Source organism: Mirounga angustirostris, unplaced genomic scaffold (genome assembly GCF_029215605.1).
Source record: "Mirounga angustirostris isolate CCGP_5_RB_7025 unplaced genomic scaffold, mMirAng1.0.hap1 SCAF_5, whole genome shotgun sequence".
In the NCBI taxonomy this organism is placed as follows: domain Eukaryota; kingdom Metazoa; phylum Chordata; class Mammalia; order Carnivora; family Phocidae; genus Mirounga; species Mirounga angustirostris.
In genome coordinates, this window is record NW_026991713.1 from 158336230 (window position 1) to 158352763 (window position 16534).

Sequence of the window (16534 nt, forward strand, 5' to 3'; positions counted from 1 at the left end):
GGTGGCCTCAGCTCCCGGCTGGGCATGGCTCCCTGGCCCTGGAGGCTGGCGGGTAGTAGGGCAGGAAGAGGCTCTCGGAAGCACAGTGCCTCATGGCGCCGTGTGTGTGGACCAGCAGTCGCGGGAAGCGGGCTGTGAAGTACTGGACGAAGCTGTCGGGGACGTGGCCGAGCACCTGCCGGACTTCCATCGGGAGCTCCCTGTAGTGGTGTTTCTGGAGGGAGGTAGAGAGAGAGCCCCCGCTCAGCCGTGACCGGGCTGCCCCGTGATCCAGGCCCCGTGCAAACCCTAGAGCACACCTTATTCCTCATAGCACGGAGCAGGTCTCGAACTGACGTCCCCTTATACGTCCGGAACCGTCTCAGATCTGTGGGCAGGAAACTCCTTGGCAAGGCTGCCTCTGCTGGATTCCCCTCCGTCCGGCGGACCCACCCCAAGGCTGGCCTCTACCTGTCTGCAGCGGCACAGAGATGTGCTTGTGCCAGTCGCCCCGGACCACCGCGGAGCCCCCCGCCTCCAGCGCTGTCACCAGGGGCCCTTGCTCAGACTCCTTCTCCAGCCAGTCACTGACGTCCTAGGACCCCACAGAGCTTTTGAGCCTCATGAGCAGTTTCAGAGGCCACAAGGCCCAGAAGTGCCGTATGGCTTGGGGGAGCCAAACGGCAAAAGCTTCTTGGTTTAGGACAAGGATTGTTGCCCCTTAAGTACAGCTTCCCGGTGCCATGTCTCCATGTTACCTGCCAGGTCTTCATCAACCTGTGAGGTAAGTACTGTTGTCCCCATTTTACAGATGAGCAAACAGACTCAGAGGCACCAAGTCCCTTGCTCAAGGTCACACAAGTGGGATGGGCTATCTGGGCACCGTTGTAACATGAAGCGACAACTAGGGTTGAATGGCATGGGGGCGTGTGTCACCCGGGGGTGGGGTGGGGGCAGGATGGAGGCTGGGGCTGGGAAATCTGGTAGTGAGCAGAACGTGGAGCGCCAGCCCGGCAACGTCTAGGCGTCTAGGCCAGAGCTTGGTTCAGAGAAGGAGCTGGGCTTTCTGGAACAGAGAGACAAGTCTCTCCCCAGCCACTCTGGCTTCCCCTTATTACTCGGCGCCCAAACTTGGGACTTATTTAGGGCCATCCCCAAGATTTCCCTCTGACCTGGAAGAACTGGAGCTGCTTTGCTCTGCTCCAGAAGAAGGGGTGGGCTAGCACCTGGTGAGCCGAGGGGCGGGCCTGCGGCAGGGGGCTCAGCATGGCTTCCACCAGGTTCCTGGCAACCACCTTATCTGTAGGGGCAAACGGGAGGGATGGCTTCAGGCCCACCGAGCCCCATGCCCTGCTTCCTCCCTTCTCTGCCAGGCCCTGTCCCCCCTCACCATGGGCCTCTTCCTCCAGGTGAGTCAGGCTGGGAGTCCCTGCAAGGATGTTTGCCTGGCGATAAAGACTTTCTCCAAACGGGTGGCTGCCGCCAGAAAGCACATAGTAGAACACACAGCCAGCAGAGAAGATGTCCACTGCTCTTGTCTGGGGGCCAGAGAGACCAACATAAGGAGGCAGTCCCTGCTTCCGGGAAGCCTGCCCGGGTCAATTCTCCTGTGGGCTGGTACGGTAGCCAGGGCTTTGGTTCAGACTAGAACTCAAGGATGCTTCCTGAGCGCCATCTCCTCGACCTGAGACCTCCACCCCTCTGCACCACTGGAAGGGGCCCGTGGTTTTCATCCAAAATCTTGGCCCTCCTGAGCTGCTAGTGCAGGTGTGCAAGCTGCATTCCTCCAGGCCTAGCAGGTAACAGAGGTGAGTGAGGCCGGCCGGGCTGGAGGGACTGAAGCGGCGGTGAGACCGTATGATCTCCAGGGGACTCTCCTGGGTGGCAGAGCTTTGATTTTCCAAGAGGATCCAGAAATCAAGGTTGCTATGTGAAATTTCCCAAAAGTTAAAATGCTGGCTACTAATTAAAATCTGTCCAATCTCATAACATCAGATCCTTTAGTCCTTGCGCCTCCGGGTGGCCACTTCCTGCTTTCTCTTGATTTAGGCATGGCTTTGCCTAGCGACTAACCTTTCCTATTACTCTCATCTGTGCACATGACTTCATCTTCCACCCACACACTGACAACTCAAATCCATAATCCTGGGGTCTCAGACTCAAGTGTCTCTGGGGGTCAGACCCTGCTCTGGGCTTCAACTGTATTCGATCCTCTGGTGCTCCCTAAACCCTCTACATCCGTGATTCTCCCTGGCTACATATTAGAATCACCTGGAGCCCGGCTCTGGGCTAGTCTGGTCAGAATCACTGGATGTGGGGCCTGGGCATCTGACTCTCAAGTTTGCCAGTGATTCTGCAGCACAGTGCAGATTGAAACCCCTTTTCTAGGTCAGGATTTTGTAACCCTGGTACTATTGACATTTGGGGCCGGATTATTGTCATGGGGGGCTGTCCTGTGCATTGTAGGATGTTTAGCAGCATCCCAGGCCTCTACCCACCAGATGCCGGTTGCAAACCCCGATTCCCCAGCTAGCTGTGATGACCAAAAATGTCTCTAGACAGTGCCCAGTGTCCCCTGGGCAGTGTAATAGTCCCAGGTTGAGAGCCACTGCTCTAGGTAAGAAGGGATGAACTATGCCACTTTAAAGATGAAGAAACAGGCTTGGCCGCAGCAGGAGAGGCACCAGGCCAGGGAAGGACTCACAGGACTGTCAGAGGGCAGGAGCTGTAGGAGCTCGGGCGCCATCCAGCCTTCCGTGCCGGGGATGCCCGAGCAGAGGCTGAAGCTGCAGCGGCCAGCAGGCAGCTTCTTGCAGAGGCCGAAGTCTGAGAGCACCACCCTGCCTCGGCCGTCAGGGCCATCAGGTCCCGCGATAAGGACGTTGGCTGGCTTCAGGTCCCGGTGCACTGAGAGCAGAGCAGAGCTGAGTGCAGCGGTGGGGAATGGGGAAGGCGGGGCTGGGGTGGGGGGGGAGTGGGGGCTGGAGCGGAGGGCGGGGCCGGATACTACCTATGTGTAAGGAATGCAGGTGCGCCAGGCCACACATCAGCTGCTGCAGCGCCATGGAGGGCTCCAGGCCCCAGCGCTCCAGCTCTGGGTTTTCCACGTACTGAAGAGGTGGGGGACAGTGTCACTGTGCAACCTGGGACCCCCCCCACCACCCCACTGCCCCTCTGAGCTCTGGCTCACCTCTTGCAAGGAGGCCTGGCAGAGCTCCAGGGCTATATAGTGGAACTGGGGTGCCTGCTCGGTGCAAAAGTAGCGGAGCACATTGGGGTGCCTGTCTGACTCCTGCAGCAGCTGGACCTCCCTCCGGACCAGGCCGAAGCATTCACGGAGCAGCCGCTTCACAGCCACTGCCCGCCCCTCCAACTGGCCCCTGGGGGGGTGTGGTTCAGAGAGGGAAGACGATGGAAAAAGTTCCTTCCTGCACCCGCCTCGGCGAGCCTTTGAAGAATGGCCCCCCGAAGGACAGCGGCCCAAAGTGCCGTGAAAGCCACATCTCCAGCCCAGCTTCTGGCTACCTACTCACCGGAAAACGAACGTCCCGCCTGCCCCGCGGCCCAGCACATCCTTGGGGTTGAAGGAAATCTTGCCCACCACGGTAAGCTGCTCAACTGAGGGGAGGGGGGCGGGCACAGTCTCAGGGAGCCTCTGCTCAGTCCAGACCCGCCACCACCTCAACCTGTCTCTGGACTCCCACCCTCCATGCCCAGCCTGGGCCTGCCACTTCCTCTTTGTGTGTCCTTGGCAAGTGACTTAAACCCCTATGCCCTCGGCTTTCTCATCTGTAAAGCGGGACCCATGTTGATGATCCCACACAGCATCACTGTGGATTAAATGAATGTGTGGAAGGAGATAGATAATCCTGCTAGATTATCTTCCTTATGCTTCCTCTTCTGGCATTTTCTGCCCAGATTTCTTTCTTTACTTCCTCTGCCATTCTCCCCACCTCCACCTTTTATAATAAACCCTTTTCATTGATGAACTGGCTTCAAATAGGAAGGTGTGCTTGGCAGTGGACAGCATGGTGAGGGTGAGAGCAGTCCTAGGAAAGACCGCCCCCCTCCCCAGATGGGAGGGGGCAGCAATGGGCATTTGGATGCAAACCTGTTCCAGAGTTTGTTCTAGGGTAGCAGGAGCCCCTGGAATGCCTTGGTTTCCTATTAAGAAGGATGGGGTTGGCTCAGGCGGGCAGAGGTCGATAGACTTGGACAGTTACTGCTCTTCCCTTTGGGTAGCTTGTGAGACATCCCTCACAGTGACCCAGGCATGTCTGGCCAGGCTGTGCCCTGCTCAGCTCCGAGGGACACCATTCATACAGCTAAATGTACATGGTACCCCAAGAGTTGTGCAGTGCGATGGCCCCGAGAACGCTCTACTCAGGAAGGGCTGCCCACTTCAGTCTCTGCAATTAGCTCTAGGAAAAGCAAATGAGAATCCACATCAAGACCAGTGAGAAAAGTACCAAGCTGCCCCTCAGCTTTGCTCTGGATTATTTTAGTAAAAATTCACTCTCATCTGTTGGCAAGATGCAGGCAGTAACCTAGATTTGTGTACCCTGGCCTCTCAGGAGTGGCTGGGCTCAGGGCCTGGAAGCACAGGTGGGAGTGGGCCCATTTCTGGCAGCTCAGAAGGCAGGGATAGAGTTGCTGGGCTCTGATGGACTCTGGTGGTGAGGGGTAAATGAAGGACAATGGCAAGAAGAACCACATGGTGCTTTGATGAGAGCCATCCTGGGAAAAGAGGGAGTCTGTCCTGTCTGGGGAAAGATCCAGCTCAAGTCTGAAGACCCCAGGAGATGAGCGTTTCAGGGTGCAGTGGGTATTATGTGGACCCACCCAGAGCCAGTAAAGTGACAAGCACTGCAATACCTCGGGGCTCAGTCACCTTCTCAGGTGCAGTGGGCACTTTCTAGAAGAGCCAGCCCCTCAGGAAGGTGGGCTTCTCTGTCTCAGCAGAGGCAGGGTGAACACAGAGTGAATGCTGGGAGCAGCACTGAAGTATCAGGCCAAGAGTGGGGCGGACTTTGGTCTGAGTTAAGGGGACAGTGGCATGAGGCAGTGGTTTGAGTGGAGACCAGGAGGGGCCAGTAACAGCCCATGCAAAGGACTGAGGTCAGTTTGGCCCAGAGCCAAAGGCAGGAGAAGTAGCCTGGACTGACCAATAAAAGCATGAGAAAGTTCCCCTGAGGCCTCCCACAGACACCAGGGAAGCTTGAAAGGGCTAGTTTATAGGATCTAATTGACAAAAGAGAAATGTTTAAAAATAAAAAGTCCTAAAGAGAGAAACAAAAGAACAAAATGACACCTAGGTAATTTACTAGTTCTGTTACCAAATATGATGTTAAACTAACACAGATATTATTAACATCACCTAAGACTGATTTAATAATAATGACGCTGGTAACGTCTCATAATGAGGTGATACAATGAGGTGGGTGTTGTTATTCCCATTTGACAGATGAGAAAAATCGAAGCTCAGAGGAGGAAGGAAACCTGTCAAAGTGAACAGCTAGTGAAGTTAGATCTGTACCCAGTTCTGTCTGCACCCAAGAGTCCTTGAAAGTAATGATAAACAATGATGGCAGACATTTCTAGAGTGCTTAACTCCATAGGAAGCTGTAAATCCTCTCTTAACTCAGGCTTAAGCACCGTACTGTACTATAGTGACTTCTAATAAACCAACTTTGAAGCTAAACCTGCTCACTCTTTTCTCTGTCCCTGCCTGACTCTGTCTTTCTTGTTCACTTAAGCTTACCTTCTGGGTCTTCAACTGGCTGGGCTTGCTCTGAGGGGCTTGGAAGGCCCTTCTGGCCCTGGGGGGTGGCCCCTGATGGTAGGGGCTGAGCATTCTGTGAGATGTGAGGAGGATCTGCAGGTGCCAAGAGGGTCTGCTGCTGCTTCTCCACCAGCTGCCTCTGTTGCTGAAATACAGGGCCCAAGAGGGCTCAGCCCTGGCCAGGTCCTGCCCCATGAGGGGCCCAGCAGTGGTGCCTGAGACAGCCTGGCACTGGACCATGAACATACAGAACACAGTAGCAGGGGCTCGGGGAGCTGCTGGGAGAACGGCAGGCAGCAGAATCAGAGCTGGGTGAGGGAGAGAGCTGCTGAGTGGCCTTGGAGAGGAGGGGCAGTGTCCCCCCAAGGAAGACCCTAAGACGGACCTGAGGTCAGGGGCCATAGGCTTACCTGCCTCATTAGGAAGATAATCCACCCTCCCAGGAGGACAGCAGTGAGGCTAGCTACCAACAGGTCTTGGGGTCCCAGCCCTGGATAGAAGTCCGGGGTTTTCTCTTCTGGATGCAGCTCCAGGTTCCAAGGTTTCTCATGGCTCAGGCTCAGGAGCTGAGAACAAAGGAACTTTCACTCTTAGCACACTGTGGAACCCCTAACCCTTCTCCATCACCCAGTACAAGCCTGCTGGGCTTAGCTAAAGGGGCAGTGAATGATTAGTCCACATGGTGGGAAACACGGTGTTCTCCGTGGTGCTGAAATATCATGGTGTCCCAGGAGTGTGGTCTTCCAAACCTAGCTGATGACCAGCATCTCTTGAGGGGGGAAGGGAGGGGTGGCATCACTAAAAAATATAGATATTCTTGGGAAATCAGCAAAAAATTCAGATATCCATCTCCAGTTCAGTGGGGCCTGAGTGGGCTCCCAGGTGACTCTGATGAGCAACCAGATTTGAGAATTACTGCTTCGGGTCAGGGCTGGGTTTTTTTGTTTTGTTTTGTTTTGTTTGTTTTTTAAAGATTTAGTTATTTATTTGAAAGAGAAAGAGAGTGGAGGGGGTGGGTAGGGGCAGGGGGAGAGGGAGCAAATCATGGCTGTTCTAACCTTGAACCACTAGTGATTCTTGCCCAACCCTCTCCCAGGAGAGCTTGCTTTTATAGTTTTTCTGTTTACATTTTCTAACCTGATAAATATTTTGTAATTTTTACACTGAAGTAGAATTAAAACTGTGATCCTATTACACAATTTAGATAACAAATATCCTTTGACACATCTAATATGCTTCTGGCAATAACAACATATATGTATGTTTTTCTTCCAGGAAATTGTGTGATATCAATTGACCCACCCCCAGATGTTATTCCTAGAAGCCTGAGGGAAAGGTCCAACAGCTGCCCTCCCGACCTGCCAAGTCTCCTCCCCGCCTCCCCCCATGCCCTCTGCCCTTCTAGCACTGACCTCCAGGAAGAGGGCTGGGGCCTGTGTGTTCTCTGAGAGTCTGTTCTCAGCAGTCCCACTCTGTGGGGTGGGATGCGCCCTCAGCATGGTGGTGTGCAGGACTGGGGGTGGCTCATGGTGTCCTAAGGGGCAGAGCAAACGTCAGCTGGCTGAAGGTGACCTCAGCCTTCCAGCTCAGAAGCGGGGCTCATGGGCCCTTCATCTACTCCAAATTTGAGCTAGAAGAATCTCACCGATGAGCAGCCACTGGCTAGGAAGGGCTACGCTGCCTGAGGGGTATCTGACAGCAGTGCTAGGTGAGCCCTCTCGCTCTCCTGAGACTTGGAGTGTCACTTCTTCTGTGGTGGGGCCATCCATGGGGGCCAGGGTCAGTCCACGAGGCTATGGCAGAAGATAGAGAGTCATGAGTGTGGGAGCTCCTCTCCTGCCCCATCCCCTCTTTCCAGCCCCTCAGAGACCCCTTCTCACCACTAGGGCCACCCCTGTGTGAATCAGTGCTTTAGAAACATAGAATCCAGTTTCATCCTTCCCCACATACAGTGTCATCCTAGTGAGGGAGAAGAAAAAGGGGAGAAGGGTAAGTGATGGTGGTGGGTAGTTTCAGTTACCACTGGACCTGTGTCTTTGTATTGTCCCCTCCCACATTGACTCTGGGCTTAGCCATGTGACTTGCTTTGGAGAATGAGACAATAACAAATGTGACATAAGCAGAGGCTTGAGAAGTGCTCGGCTAGCCTTCTGGGGCATGAGAGACCTCATTTGACACCTCCTAGGCCAAATAGTCCACCAACTATGATAGAGTTGAAAGAGGTCATCCTAGACTATCCAGACTCAGCCAAGCCACCAGACTGCCCGGATCAGAAAACCACCCAGCTGACCCACAGAATCTTGAAAAATAACAAGTGTTCATTGTTTTTAAGCTCTAAGTTTTGGGAGTGCTTTGTTAGGCAGCAAAAGCTAACGGATACAAACAAACTTCTAGAGTCATGATTTCTAAATCTGTGTCTAGCCCAAACCTCTTTCAAGAGCTCAGTTTTCTAAATCTGAACTTGTCACTTCATTCCTTAACTCCTCTTCCTCATCCCCTTCCTCCTCTAGTGCTCCCTACCTCTGCAAACGACAGCACCCATGTGCTTCTAGAAACCTGAGCACTTGCTCACAAACCTTGATTCCTTGCCCACAATCACCAAACTCCCTGATCACCAAATTCTTTCTGTTTTTCTCTCTTCATATCTCTTACTTTCCACTTATTTCCATTTCTAACATTTCCACCCTAGTCCAAAGGGTCTTCATCTCATGCCTGAACTAATGCAGTATTCTGTGTGTGGGCACTTCCTCGCTATACCACTCTATGATATTCTCCACACTGCAGCCAGGGTTGTTCTTTCTAAAATGAAAAGATAATCAAATCACTTCTTTGCTTAAAACCCTCCAATGACTTTTCCTTAGCCTTAGGAGAAAATGTCCAAACCATTTCGATGATCCTACAAGATTCCTGCTTAACACTCTCAGACCTTATTCCCTGTTCAAATCTGTGCTCCAGCCTTATTTAATTTCTGTTCCCTGGCTGCCATGTTCTCTCTCTCTTGCTTCCTATTCATCCTTCAGGTTTCAATTTAGATGTCCTTTCCTCCAGGAAGCTTCCCATGACTGCCTCCTGCCCTCAGTCTCAATTTAGGTGCCCTTCCTATACATTCCCATCAAAAATATATACTTCCCTTTTATCATTCTCTATCATACCCTATTATAATTGCCCTCTTACACTCTTGTCTCCCCCACTAGACTCCAAGATCTCTGTAGGTAGGAACACAGGCTGTATTATTGTACTTCCAGAGCCTGACAGGCGGCTGGTACACAGTAAGTGCTCAATTAATATTTGTGTAATGAATTGAATGAATGGATAATCCCTGATTTTCCCATTCTGTCTCTTTGTTCCCTAAGATGGGGACTCTAGAGCATTCAGTACTGTTAAGGAAGGGTAAGAGTTCGTCTTTAACAGTCAATAAGGCACAGCACCTGCCAAGCAGAACAAGCACCATCCACCCGTACACTGGAGTGGAGACCCAGAGGTCCCCTGTATGCCATATTTTACCCTAGAGTTGCCGAACAGCAGGGCTATCCAAAAGGTCCTGGGGGCACTGCAGGGGGCAGGAGGTGCTAGGCACTGGGCATTTGCCAATCAGTTTGGCAAATAACCAGTTTGAAATATTTTGGCCCCTTGTTCAGCTGTATTGGTGTGTCATGCTTGAACATCACATCCACCCAGATGGCTCCTCCCCAGTCCCCAGGGATGGGCACCTACAGAAGCTGAGTATCCAAGGCAGAGAAGTCGGTAGCTGTGTCCTGGGGACCTGAGGCAGGCAGTCGGATGTGGCCCCAGCGGAGGGCAAGGAAATGCAGGGTGTCCCGAGCCAGCGTGAGATGGGGTAGCTGGCGCAGGCTATCCTGGTGCCAAGTGTAGACCCCCATCACTGGCATGCCCAAGTCCTGTGTCCACAGCACCACCCCGCTTCCCGGGTCCACGGTGAGCAGCAGGCCCATCCCGCAGGATGCCAGGTGGCTCATGTCTGTGAGAAAGATGGATGGGGAGGTGTGGGCAAGGAGCTCGGACCTGAGGCATCTCAGCATCTTGGGGGGTGGGGGGAGCTGCTCGGAGGGTAGATCATCAGGGGGGCCACTCAGGTGTGTGGGGGTCAGGTGAGATCCCCTGAAGGGTTAGGAGAACATGGGAAGCTCAGACAGAGTGCACCAGGTTACTTTGATCTGTCAGGGGATCAATCAGGGTCAACCCAGGAGCTGTGTAGGATGTGGGGGTCAGTCAGGGTCATCCAGAGGTGACTTAGGTGTGTGACTCAGTCCAGGTCACTTGAGAGAGGTCACTTAGGATGTGGGGTAGTTAGCCGTGGTCTGATTGATGTCACCCAGGAGAGGTCAATCAGGGTGGCCTGGAGGCATGTGGGTCACTTGGGAGTCATGTAGAGTGTGAAGAGGGTGAGTCAAGGGTCCTGGGGGTGTCGGCTGTGATGTGTCAGGGTTACTTGCATGGGTTCTCATGCAAAACGATGAAGTCAGGGTATGAGGGGTGGCTTAGGGGCCCCTGTAAGGTCATTCAGGCAGTTGGGTGGGACGGTCATAATATCAAGGGGGTGGTCAGAATTACCTGGGGGAGGTTAATCTTGGGGGAGGCCACTTAGGGTCATCTCTCAGGGGTCGTTCAGCTTTGGGGGTCAGTTAGGACCTGTGAGGACCCATCAGAGTGTTCGAGGGTTGCTTGGGGTCACTAGGACAAGGGTTACCCGGCTCAGCTCCTTTGGAATATGGAGGAGTGAGGATGTTAAAGACGGCTTGGGGTAAAGGAGGGTCTGGCTGAGGGTTGAGGGGGTTTACTTAGGGTCATCCACCAAGGGTGTGTCATTCAGAACGTGGTGAGGCTTGCTCATAGATGCCACTCAGGATTCCCTGAGCTGGAGACCTTGCTCGAAGGCTGGAGCCAGGGAAAGGCGGCACTCACATTTCCCAGGCAAGCCTTCCATGGGGGGCGCTGAGTAGCGGCGGTAGGTGGTGTTCCACAACAGGGCTGGGGCCTTGGGGTCATGCATGGTGACCGTGTAGTCTGCAGATGGCCAGAAGCAGGGTTACCAGGGATGCCCGTGTGATACTCCTCCCACCCCCACGCCAGGGAGTGTCATTGGTACCCCCGTCCTGAAGCCCACAATCTGTGTCACAGTCTGTCTGGGTCGCTGCTGTCTCTTCAGCTCCTTGCCTAGTGCTCAGGGCAATGTTTGCAGACCGACAGATTGACTGGCCTGGATGCAAGTTGGAAACAATTGCAGGGAGCCACTGGGGCCTGACTCACGCGTTCGGCCGATGTAGAGGCGGGGGGTAGAGGGACCCTCTGTGGTCAATGTCATCTGCGTCTTTCCTGACTCAGGGTCCACCACAAACCAGGCATCCTGCTTCCGGCCTGTGGAGGTGGGAAGTGGGCCAGCGCTCGAGATGGCCTGGGATAGGGTGTGCTCCCTGCTGTCCTGTGCCCAGCTGGCCCCACCATGATGAGATCCCTGTCCCTGCTGGACTTGGACCCGCAGGCTGGAGAGATGCTCACCCGTGTAGAAGATGCCATCAGAGCTGCGACACGGGGAGGCGTGAACCAGCTCGGGGATGGTGAAGGGCAGCCTCTGAGAAGGAACATTTCCAGGAAGGAGGAAGAGCAGAAAAACGCATACAACCTGCTCACTAGGTGCAATTAGTATCATTTTCATTTCCCAGAGAGGGTCAGTAACTCGGCTGTTGTCACACAGCTTGCTTCCGATGGCACAAAGTCCTAACAAACATTCCACCTCATTCCCTGTGACAAATCCAGAGTGTTGTTCAATACCCCCCTTGGAGTCCCGCTGTGGAAGACAAACACCTTCTCTCCCCCCGTGCATGCCCCTTTGTGCACTGGCCTTGCCCTGTCTCCGTTGCCCTTGTTGCTACCACGTGGACAAGCCCAGGCTCTCCTGATGAGGATGAGGGATGGCTGGCCCGGTTGTCCCTCTCAGAAGCCCGCCAACCACCAACCAACTTTCAGAAAGACAGCCGTCCAGCTGACCAGCAGCTGAACACAGACTCTGGAGCAAGCTCAGCCAAGACCACCCAGCTGAGTCCAGCCTAAATTGGCATTCCACAAAATGGTGAGTTAAATCAACTGCTGGTGTTTTTAAGCCATTGAGTTTCAGGGTGACTATTTGGCAAAAGCCAACTGATGGAGGCTTCCCCCTTGAGGCCCCCAGTGTTCTGAAGAAGCCCTGTGATGCCCTCAGGGGCCTGTCCGCTCTGCAGACGGCTCAAACCACCACCCCACCACCTCCTTTCACAGGTGCCTCAGGACAGCCTTCCCATAATGCGCTCCGAGCCCCCTGCGGGACCCTCAGACGCCAACCGTGCAGCCCCCTCCACGCTCCAGCTAACAGAAGCCTGGGCCCTCTCCCACCCCAAACACTGTAAGAAACACACCATTAATCCCTGTTGTTTCTGGGTCCCCAAGATGTACAGGCTGCCGTCAGCTGGGTCTGAGAGAAAGGCTGTCCTGTGGGGCAGAGGGGAACAGGGGGAGGGTTAGGCTCACACCCCCGGGGTTCATGGAGGCCCAGGTTCCCTCCGTCTGCCCAGCTAGTAGCAGCCCACCCTTGCGGGAGGCACCACAGAGCTCCACAGCCAATCTCTCCCCTTCCTTCCAACACGCCCCCACCCCCACCCCACCCAACTCCCTCCAGACAACCCTGGCTTCCCATCTCCCAGACGCCCCCTCCTTCAAAGACCGCAGGTTCACTTACTCAGTGACATACATTGGCCCTTGGATGATGGGATCTGTGGGCACAGGGACATGGAGCGTGAGTAACCTCCTCCCGACTCCCCGCTGAGAAGCCTAGCTCATCGTCATTGTGTGCTTAGTTGTGCCGGACACCGAGCCAAACATTCATCGTGCATGTAATTTAATCCTCCCAAGAACTCCGTGAAGTAGGGTCATCACCCTTGGCCCCATTTTACAGGTAAGGACATGGAGGCTCAGAGAGGTGAAGTGGCTTTCCCAAGGCCACCCAACTGGGAAGTGGTGCAGCTACCTGCAGATATCGGCTCATTGGATTCTAGATTCCAGGCTCTTATCTTCTACGTCACATGTCCAAGAAAGAACGAGGGATCGCCCCTTGCTCACCATCCTTCAGCGTCCACTTCAAGTCCCCTGTCTGCTTGCTCAGTGCGTGGAGACTTCCATCCAGGGTGGACACTAGCAGGAGGCTCTCTGGCCTGAGGGCCTGGACCTGAAGTGGGAAACAAAGTCACCTCCTCCAAGGAGCCTGGGCCCATCCCTTGTCCTCATTCCATGCAGGGCTAGATGTGACTCCCCTTCTCGCAGAAGGGAATAGACAAAGAAGGAAGCATGATTGGGGAAGCGGCTGGCTCCGCCTGTTGATCTCCTTGACCCTAGACAGGGGTGACAGTGGGAGCTGGGGGACTCTCTAAAGTCCCTCCTTTTCCCCTCCCCTCAATTCTTTCTGGTTTTCTAGAGAAGACTGAGGGCTTTACAAGAGGACTTCACAGCCTCCTAATGAGATTGGTGCTCTTGTCTCCAGCATTGTCTAAATGAGGGAGAGAGACTAAGGCTCACACAGGGTAGGTAATTAGCCTAAAACCACGCAGAATGGGAACCTGAACCACCATGTCTCTGATTCCAGCGCCTGGTCCCATACTCACTTGCCACGCTGTCTGACTCTCTTGGAGTGACCCCTTCTGCCTCCCCAGCCCAGCCCAGCTGATTTTGGTGCCAGCCTCCAGGGGTCCTCTGGACCAAGGCTCGGGGGCGGCCAAGGGAGGGAGGGCTGGAGCTGCCCTTGCATCGGGCCCCTGCTGGGCTAACTCACTTGCTCTAGCCCCTCCTTGAGCAAACAGGATGAGGCTGAGCACCCAGCAGGAACCCTGACATCCGGGTGGCCCAGCCACACCCCTGCAAAAACCACATCCTGCTCCAGGACCCTCAGGTTTGGAGCTGAGCCAATGGTTTTGGTGGCGAGTCAGAAAACTGCCTCCTAGCCCCTCTCTTTTTGCAGCCTGTTTTGTGGGCTGAGAAAAAGCTGCAGACGGGTTGCCCACAGTTGAGGTGGCTTGACCATCATCATGTCTACACATTTGTTTTTAATTAGCTACCCATTTTAAAAATTGGAAATACTTCCATTTTTAAAAATCGAGATTTACAATTTTTCTCATTTCTATTTTTTCTCATTTTTCTGGAAACAGCTGCTCTGGCCACCCTGGGCTCACATTCCTACTTGGCAACCATGGGTGGACCCAGAGCTGGATGCAGGGCAGGTGAATGGCATGGACTGCCAACCCTCCATGATCCCATTAGCTGTTCTGGGGGCTCCAGGCTGAACGAGTTGATTCTAGCCTGGGCGCCTTTGCCTTCTCCCTGCATTTCTGTAAAACTGGACTCTTAGCTCCTGGCAAGGCTGGACCCGATCCCCACACCCCCTACTTATTTATCCCAGAGGTTTTGAACCCAGGGTCCAGGCGTGGGTAGGGAGACTGGCGGTGAACCACCTGAATTTTCTCGACAGAGGACACTTAAGTGGACCCTATGTCCCCGCCGAGGATCCCAGGACTTTTAGGAGCCCTACCCAGTCCAGACCCTTCTCTCCACCTGCGTCCCCACGCTGCAGGAGGGGGCGCCGTTCTGTGCCCTTCCACGCTGGCACATGTCTCCAGCTAGGTGTTCATGGGGGCAACTGGCAACCCCCTAAACCTAGGAGGCTTTTCCTGGCCAGGGTCTAATTTGGGGCCCTCTGGACCGGAAGAGAGCAAGGCGCCCCCTGTGGCCGCGCCCCCTCCCCTACCCTCCCCCCGCCCCCGCCCCGCCCGGGGCCCAGACCTTGGAGGTCCCGCAGCCGCCCCACGTCTCACCTGTGGCCCTGGCGTCCTGAGCAGCGCCGCGAGCTGGAGCAGGAACCCGAGGCGGAGCGGGAGCCACGGGCCGCACCCCCGGGCCGCGCTTGCCATGGCAGGTCCCTCAACGCCTCCCGGGGACAACAAAGCCCCAGCCTGGCCGGGAAGAGACTCCGCCCCGGGCTAGGCCACTTGGGCACGCAGAAGCCAGGGCGCAACCTCAGCCAATGTCCTGCTCCTTCCCTCCCTTCCCATCACACCCACACCCGCACCCCCAGCCACCCTACTGCAGAGAGCATGGGGAGGTTAGCGGCGGAGGCCATGCATGCAGACGTTCCCGCGTGCAAGCACTCTCCCAAGCGCTCTGCATCCATCCCCATTAGCTCCTTCAATTGTCCCAGCACTACTGAGGGAAAAACGGAGGCTCGGCGCTGGAATTCAAGTTCAGACGTCTGCCCTCAAGGCTTGTGCTCCTTGTTACCCTGCTAGGGGCCTCCTCCGAGAGACGTGGAATATAGATGAACTGATTGACTCATTCATTCAATAAATATTTACCTACTATGCAGCCTGGGAGGCAGGCGAGATAAGGTGCCTGTCTTTGCAGAGCTTACAGACTCCCATGCCTTACACACCGGGTGGTGCAGGCATCCAGCACTCCTTGCTGTGGTGGTTGCAGTCCTTGCTGCAGGCAGACCTCGCCCGCTTGGTTCAGGGAGGGCCTGCAGGGGTCCCATTAATTGTCACTTTTGGGCTCATTCATTTCTCTTTCTTCCTGGTGTAAAAATCACTGCTGATCCGAGGATCATGCAGCTTGGCTCTGCCACGCTCTCTGCCTCCACCTCTCTGTCACCCCTGGCCTTCCTGGGCATGGCCCCACAGTCACTGAAGAGTTTTCTAGCTGGCCCAGAGCCTCCATCTCCACCCCAGATACGCCACCATTATTGATGTCTTCTGTGTCACCTGCCGCTGCACACTGCCCTGGGCCCATGCTGCAACCAGCTCTCGATTACCTACGCTCGCCCAAGTAACCCCAGCTAAATCTTGCCTGGCTGGCACCCCCATCCCTCTACTGCTCCAAGGATGGGCTGCTGAAAGCTCACAGGTGCCTCTGTGCTTTCTCCACAGAATTGCCCTTGGCTGACTGAAGCATCCTGTGCCCCCTCCCTGTGGCTGACTGACATGGGAGAACAGAAGACTGGCCCCTTTGCCTCAGGCTGGAACCAACTCTGAGGTACAATTTGGGCTAAGGAGGTCCCTGTCCTCTGCTCACTCCCCTTCTCTTGGAGAGTTCTTCCCATCACTTGAGCCAGAACCCCTGCCTCAGGCTCTGTTTTTTTTTTTTTTAAAGATTTTTATTTATTTACTTGAGACAGAGAGAATGAGAGACAGCATGAGAGGGAGGAGGGTCAGAGGGAGAAGCAGACTCCCTGCCGAGCAGGGAGCCTGATGCGGGACTCGATCCAGGGACTCCAGGATCATGACCTGAGCCGAAGGCAGTTGCTTAACCAACTGAGCCACCCAGGCGCCCTCAGGCTCTGTTTTTAAGAACCTACCTGATCTGAGGCACCCTGTCATCACGTTTTCATCAAATGTAGCCTTAGAACACCCAACAGCCTCATGGCGAGAAGCCTCACAAAGTCTTTGGTACTCCTTCATGCTTGGATTTTCCAATACTCCCAATTGGCAAGGCAGTCCTAACTTCCTAACAAAAGTGATCGCTGGTCACTCTAGAAACCAGCCCAAGCTACTGGGGGTGTGAATGAACCCTCTTTTATGCTTTATATTTTGTACACTGTACGTTTGCTTTGGAATATACATTGCGTTTGTTCATTATGCTTGGATTCATAGTCATGTCTCACGCAAATCCATTTGATTTACATAGACAACCTACAAATGAACTCGAATAAATCATTTCGTGTGTGTGATGATATGAATAATA

The 16534-nt window shown here is 54.4% G+C and overlaps 1 protein-coding gene across 1 annotated transcript; it reads right to left on the reverse strand.

Moving 5' to 3' along the window:
* Window positions 1-7: 7 nt before the first annotated feature.
* On the reverse strand, window positions 8-14925 carry ERN2 (endoplasmic reticulum to nucleus signaling 2). Its single transcript, XM_045870737.2, has 22 exons — window positions 14614-14925; window positions 12872-12977; window positions 12492-12525; window positions 12172-12244; window positions 11279-11351; window positions 11030-11137; window positions 10685-10786; window positions 9476-9740; window positions 7642-7720; window positions 7407-7554; window positions 7174-7295; window positions 6172-6327; window positions 5741-5906; window positions 3513-3597; window positions 3170-3359; window positions 2990-3089; window positions 2684-2886; window positions 1370-1517; window positions 1152-1279; window positions 451-574; window positions 300-367; window positions 8-214 (listed from the first exon to the last, which is right to left on the reverse strand). Exons 1-22 carry the CDS (start codon window positions 14707-14709, stop codon window positions 8-10), a joined length of 2781 nt encoding a protein of 926 aa, XP_045726693.1. The 5' UTR covers window positions 14710-14925.
* Window positions 14926-16534: the final 1609 nt, after the last annotated feature.